Source organism: Drosophila rhopaloa, unplaced genomic scaffold (genome assembly GCF_018152115.1).
Source record: "Drosophila rhopaloa isolate 14029-0021.01 unplaced genomic scaffold, ASM1815211v1 contig_2, whole genome shotgun sequence".
NCBI lineage: Eukaryota > Metazoa > Arthropoda > Insecta > Diptera > Drosophilidae > Drosophila > Drosophila rhopaloa.
Window position 1 is genome coordinate 19,755,733 of NW_025335083.1, and position 7,029 is coordinate 19,762,761.

The 7,029-nt window shown below is 40.5% G+C and overlaps 1 protein-coding gene across 1 annotated transcript; it reads left to right on the forward strand.

Annotated features, from left to right (window-relative positions):
* Positions 1-476: 476 nt before the first annotated feature.
* On the forward strand, positions 477-6,823 carry LOC108048100 (the record flags this gene model as incomplete). The annotated part of the gene is made up of 7 exons (XM_044459401.1): positions 477-732; positions 815-1,702; positions 4,025-4,139; positions 5,164-5,324; positions 5,389-5,496; positions 5,558-5,764; positions 6,222-6,823. Coding segments are annotated over 7 exons (1,872 nt in total), but the record flags the coding sequence as incomplete, so codon positions are not given.
* Positions 6,824-7,029: the final 206 nt, after the last annotated feature.

Genomic DNA, 7,029 nt, shown 5'->3' on the forward strand with positions numbered 1-7,029 from the left:
AATACATTTATAATATTAGGAAGTATTGATGATCGTTTTTCGTTTCTCCTTTTTTGCGTTGAATTTCATTTCAATTTTATGATTTGAAGTCGTTTACACTGGTCAACGAAATTTAATCACACTACTGAAAACTGGTGATTGGGATAGTAGTTTTCAAGCAATATGATAATCTGGAAATAAGGTTTTTTCAATATATCTTAATTTTGAAAAAAGAACGAAAGAAAGAAATAAGACTTGCGAACAAAATTGCTTACAATCACTAATCAATTAGGGGAAGCCGCAGAGATTTCTAGCGGATTCTGAAAACTCCTGAAACTAAGCTGCGAAATATTATATCGGGAATTTGTTATATAATTGCTTACCAAAAGACGAGTTTTAAGTGATTTGAAATCAGTAGAGATTTCTGCGGTACCCTTTCGATTTTGTTGACCAGCACTTTTCTTAGAATAATAATAAGTTCATTGTGAGACCCTTGAATCCTATACCAACGTTCGCTTTTTGTTGTGGGAGCAGCCAACGACCTGAGCGAGGAGTCCACAGAGTTCGGGTCGCCGCCGGTCGTCTACTATGGCGAGTCCAATGTGAACTTGGGCCAGCCCTTCTCGATCACCTGCATTATACCGATCACCGAGCAGATCCATTGGATCAAGAACGGAGAGCCGATCACACGGCACAATCTGCGGCACGGGCGCGATGATCATGCCTACGCTCTGTCGGAGAGTGCATACGAGGGTGAGTATTTTGGCGGAGGAGTTAAATCAGGAGAAGTTGATGATTCCACCTCTCATCTGGTCATCTGTTGCTCCCGCTAAAGGTGAGACGCACAAGATTGAGGCGCATTTGAAAGTGCGGCACGCCCTCAAGGTGCACGAGGGTCGCTACCAGTGCAACCAACTCCACAGCCCCTATCACATGTTGCACGTGCGGGATTCCAAGGGAGCTGGAGCGGGAGCGGGCGAACCCACCGAGTCCGGATACCAAACCATCGACGAGCTGACGCCCAACTCGGCGGATGACTTCTTCACACGAACGTGGCAGGAGCAACAGCAACAGCAGCAACAGTTGCCCCACCAGACACACAAGCAGCACAAGTCGCATTTGGGCTATGGAAACGCCAGCCTGTCCGGCTCTCAGCACTGGCATCCCTCAGCGGGGGGAGGTGGAGGCGGCGGGATCCATCGCGTTTACTCGGCCACACCGCCGGACTTTCCACCACCGCGTTTCAATCAGCAGGAGCACACGGTGGCACCGCCGGAGCCACCCACCATACTGTACAATCAGACGAATCCCACTGCCAGCGCCACTGCCACGGAGGCCAGCCTGCTCCTGACGACGGCGCACCACCATGCCCACCACCAGCAACAGTTGCAGCAGCAGGCGCAGCACACGCTGAACGCCTTCCAGTTGCCACTGCCTCCGCGACCCAATCCTGGTCAGAATGAGCGTTACCAGACCTATGCACCGCACTATGTGCCGCCAGTGGTGGGATCAGGAACAGGTGGCGGAGCAGGAGGAGGCGTAGGAGGAGGAGGAGGAGAGCTAACCACCATTTCAACAGCCACCAGCACAAAGGCCATGATGGTTGGTGGTGGTGGTGCAGGTCCTGCGGGTTCCAGTGCCCCAATTATGGGTGCTGGCGGCCACATGCTGATGGGTGGCCAGGTGCATCTGCAGCACCAGACGCTCTTGCCCGTCAAGATGGGTGAGCCACACACACACACATAAAACACACATGAAACACTCAAAAAACCTCTTATTAAAGTTCGACTTGTATATGCCCACTTGGTTGTTGTTCGTTTTTTGGCTTTTATCTCGCTCGCGCCGATCGAAACTGCCATTGTAATTTGTTATCGTACAGCCTTGCTCCCATTTTCAATAGCTTTTATGATTCCCTCGATTATTGCTAAGGACAATATCCTGATAAGTATAGATACCTGTAAAGCTTGTTTAAAATATATTAAAAAAATTTTATATGCTAATATTTTAATACATTTGTCAGATTTTAGTCAAAAACTTTTTTAAAGTTATTTGTTTAGCTTGTTAAACTTCTGCAAATCTCAGTTTTTGTGCATAATATATTTTGAACTCCGAAATCCTTCAGGTAAAGGATCAGAATGAAAACATCATTTTTTCACAGCATACATTTATAGACCGTTTTAAAGAGATTTGAAATCTCTGGTAGGAAAAGCGCTTTCACATTTCCGAAATCAGACGATTTGTGCAATTGAAAATGAGAACAAGGTTGAGTGTCATCGCTGCAATCGTTCGCCCACCCCACCCACTCGCTCTGTCTCTTTCGAACTGCATCTGATCTAAGCTCCGGCCCCACACCCCACCCTCTCACTCTCTCCTCATTAGCCCCTCTCGCTTGCTCTCGCCATTGCGTCTCTTTCCATTGCATCAACCTCGCTAGTCTAAATTTGGTGTTGTTGGTTTTTAATTAAACGTTAATCGCTCGTCTAGCTAACTCGCCCTCTCTCTCGCCCCCACTCAAAGTGACCTTGACAAGCTCGCTGTTGACTCTCTCGCTCTCACCTTCGCCCATACACACCCACAACACACCCACATTACACACATCCACATATGGTCACACCTTTAATTTAAGCTTGAGTTGTTTGCCTGAACTTTCGTATCATTTTCGCTCTTTCTTTGTCTTTTGCGCTTAACTTTCTCTTGATTTCATTTGTTGCCCTGTCTTGTCTTTCTTCTATCTTTGTTTTTCCTTGTATTTTCCTCTCGCACACAAAAAATTTTGATTAAAAAAGATCCCATTTCTTATAAAACAAAAACTAAAATTGATTTTTGATAAAGAAAACCTTTGTTTAATTATTTTGAGAATATTAAAATTATTTGTAATATAAAAATAACTCTTTAAGATAAATTTGATTTTATTTTGAATTGACTAGAGAAGATCAACATGATATTTTTCATTGTCTAAAAAAATGTATGATAAATTTAATCTTTAAAGAGTTTTAAAAGGACTTATTGAATTGAAATTTTTTTGTGTGTCCTTGTTTTCTTTGGTTTTTTCTCTTTAACGCTTTGGTTGTTTACTCTGATTGTTGAACACACAGACGGCAGGTGCATCGATTTCGATTTCAATTACGATTTCGATTCCGATTCGAATTTGATTGGCAGCCAGTTTGCGATGACGCATAAAGTTTACAATTGGCAGCGTTAGGCTTACGAGCTGATTATAATCAATCAGTCTGCCAGATAAGGCGGAAAAACAACACGTGACGAGTTGCTGATTCTCTTTCTCTCGCTCTCTTGCTTTTGTTGCTTGCGCTTCTTGTCTATCGAGCTGTCGATAATTCGAGAATCAATCTAAATGTTATATGTATCGCATTTTGTATATCGATAATCATAAATTTACTTAATTTTGCTCTACTTTACATTACAGCTATCTTAACAGATAAATTAATCAACTATACATACCAAACTAATCAAACATAAACGTAAATAATCCAAGTAATCTTAATTCACATGCAGCGTAAAATGAAGTTTATTTGATTTCAGTCCAAGTTTCGAAATAGTACAAAAATGTGTTTTATACCAGAAAGGATGAATAAAATTCGATTGACCAAATTGTATGCTCTTTTGTTTTATTTATACGTATTCTTAAGTTTTAGTTTTAGTTTTACGAATATACTTGGTTTTTTTTTGCTTCACCTTTGATTTGATATTAGTGATTTGTGTGTTGCTAATTTATCATTACTCCTATAAGCAATTTAGTCAGATTTCAAAACCGAATATCAAGCTCCCATCTTTCAGCCAAACAAAAATATCAAAACAAAACCTCAGAATTTCTTTAAAAAAAAACTCCACCAAACCCCTCATACTTTAAGCTCGTTCTCAATTTATTCCTATAAGCAAATATATTTATCTTTATATACAAGTTATTAGAATAAACTTTGTTTAAGCAGTTCTTTATGTAAACGTTTTCTCGTATCCCAATATTAGAATGCATCCCGCCCCTGCCAATATATGACTAATATGTTATATCTATCTGTACAATCTCCAGATAAGCTGGTGCCAAACTATGATAATATCGAGCATCAAATGAAATTTTTCGAAATCAAATTGCCGCTGGTTCTCAGCTGCAACGTGACAGAAGAAACGCAGAGCCTTCTTACATGGTAAGTCATTCCCAAACAACCCACTTTAGGGTTCCCAAAAATATCCGGAGGATGTAGCGAGGCAGGGAGGGTCTGTATTTGTGTCTGTGTCCCACATAGTTAGTAGTTATAAGAGCAATCATTTTAATACGGCACAGCTAAGCACTTTTGCTTAATTATGTTGGCCTGACTGCCTAACTGACTGCTTGACTGACGTAACCCAGCAACCGAAACAAGAACGAAGTGTCGAACACACTGCAGAAAATATTAACTGAACAAAAATGTGTTATTTTAACCGGAAGAGCAGTCATATATTTGAGCACTAACTTAGAAAAATATTTGATTAATTTAAAGCTTAATGGGACGATACTAAGGAAATGGAGATACTAATATTTTTTTTTTGCAAAACTTATGTTAATAATTAGCAATACCCTGTGCAAGGGTACAATAAGGTGCCATTTGTGCGAATGTGTACAGTTGAGTGGGGTCTGATGTGCGGCACTTTTAAGGGGGTGGTTACTGAAAAGTGCCTTCCTGTCTGGGACCGGTTAGTGTTGGTAGCCGGAGCTCCGAGCTCTGCAGCAGGGTCTGGTAATGGTAATGACACTTTTGTTCATTTCGGGACCTGTCCGGGTCCCTGGTTCTCGTTCTCGTTCCTATTCTTGTTCTGGGGCCAGGGCCAAACTTTGCGTGTGCCGCTGTGGAATTAGTCTTTGAATAATTGGCAAAAGGCGTAGAGAACGGCGGAAGGCCAAGAGAAAGTTCGTACCTTAAGTAGGTGCAGCCGGGCCATTCAGCGATAACTGTAGAATTCATTTAGATAAATGAGTTTTTCTGCCAGAAAATACCTACAGAGAAAACAATAAAAAACTACATTGACTCTTTCTTTGTTTTTGATATTTTTCAAAGTTTTGGGTACCCCGTTGAACGTTTTGATATTGATAATGGTGATTAGTTAGAAAATATTACCGAACGAAGTATTAAAACCAAACCATTTATTACCAAACTAATCTCCTGTATATGTCCTTAATTATTTTCCAAACAGGAAAAAGAACGGCACCGACGTCAGGGCGATAAAAAAGCTTAGCGATCGCTTTAGGATTATTGATGCCGAGAAAAAGTTCATAATTGACAAAACTGTTATAGGTGACGATGGCGAATACAGTTGCGAGATCGACGGAGTATCTAAAAAAATCAATGTGATTGGTAAGTCGTGGACGCGTTTTACAACCACAAACCCCAAATGATCGAAATTCTTTATCGCCTGCAGCTCGCGTTATTGTGGGAGTGCCTTCAAATACAGCCGTTGTGGAGGGAGAGAAGATGTCGGTGACCTGCACCGTTGTGGGAACCGACCCACAGTTGTCATGGACTTTCGGTGAGTTCTCTAACCATTCATCTGGAAATTAAATTTAACTTGGGTGAATTTCTTCCTGCAGGCAATGTTACGCTGACGAACGCCACAGATCGCTTCGTCCTTAAACCGGATAACAACAAGATCCAGAACGCGATTCTGACACTGGATAATGTGACATTTGACGACAGAGGCGAGTACACATGCCATGGACGCAATGCGGCCAATGACTATGGTGTGAACGGCACCCACACTGCTCCTGCCAGCGACTTCACAACTGTGCGTGTTAAGGGTAAGTTTGCATCGGATGGGAGTGCCGCCTAAGCTCCATTTAATGTTCGCCGAAAACCCCAGGTCGCTATCCTTCCTCGAGATTGGTTTGCTATTAACCTTCAGACTTGAAAGTGCTTTTTTAAATGAAATTGTTAGATTTTGCAATGTATGCATATCTTTTGATTTCAGATCTTTATAGTGATTATTTTTTGTTAAAAATGCAATAACAAAAAGTTTAAATAATAAAATATTTATATATTATATAATGAATTAGATAGACAAATATTCTTCGAGTTTACTTTTAGATGAGAAAATTAGTTACATGTTATCCTCACCTATGTAAATGAGTTAGCAAATGCAATTATAAATAGGTAATCTAGTAAAATGCAACCAATAATGGACGACGAAGTATGCGACCTTGGTTTTACTAGTAATCCAAAGTGATTAATTACTAAATGTTTCCTTGTTTTCCTTAGGCAAATTTGCCGCCTTGTGGCCTTTCCTGGGCATCTGTGCTGAGGTGCTGATTCTGTGCATCATCATTCTCATCTATGAGAAGCGACGCAACAAGAGCGAACTGGAGGAGAGTGATACTGATCCCCAAGAACAGTAAGTGTGTCTACTCTCCAACCCAACACACCAACCAACCTACCAACCAATCAACACCACAACAAACAAAAAACCAACAACATAAACTGTCAACACCAAATAATATTAAACATCAGCAAAAAACAAAACAAAACAACATACAAAACGCAGCAGAAGAGGAAAAAAGTTGAAATTTTAGTTTTATACTGCAAATTAAAGACGTTGAAGCTGCAGGCGAATGCGAATGCAGACCAGACACACCAACATAACCATACGGAAACGGATACAGATACAAATACGAAGAAGCAACGTACTTACGGACGGACAAACAAACGGACGGAGGAGCAGCAGCTACAACAATTAGTGAAATTTTCTTAGTTAACAATTTCTAATAGTTACCACAATGGAAAAAAAAAGAAAAATGAATGAATTTTTGTGTTTGACGCAAACGACGGATACGCAATAAAATGAAAAGTTAAAGGTTAAGAAATTATATAGTTTTTGCTAATTTTGTATTATAATGAAGTCTATTGTGCCTGGAGCTTCGCAAGTAAAATAAAACAAATATCGAGACCCAGAGAAGTGAAATGGAGAGTGAACACAAAAAGATTAACTTTTTGGTTACTACTTTTTTCGATGTGTGCTAAACGAATGCAAATATATTCCTGATCCGTATATTTGTTTCGCCCAAAACTC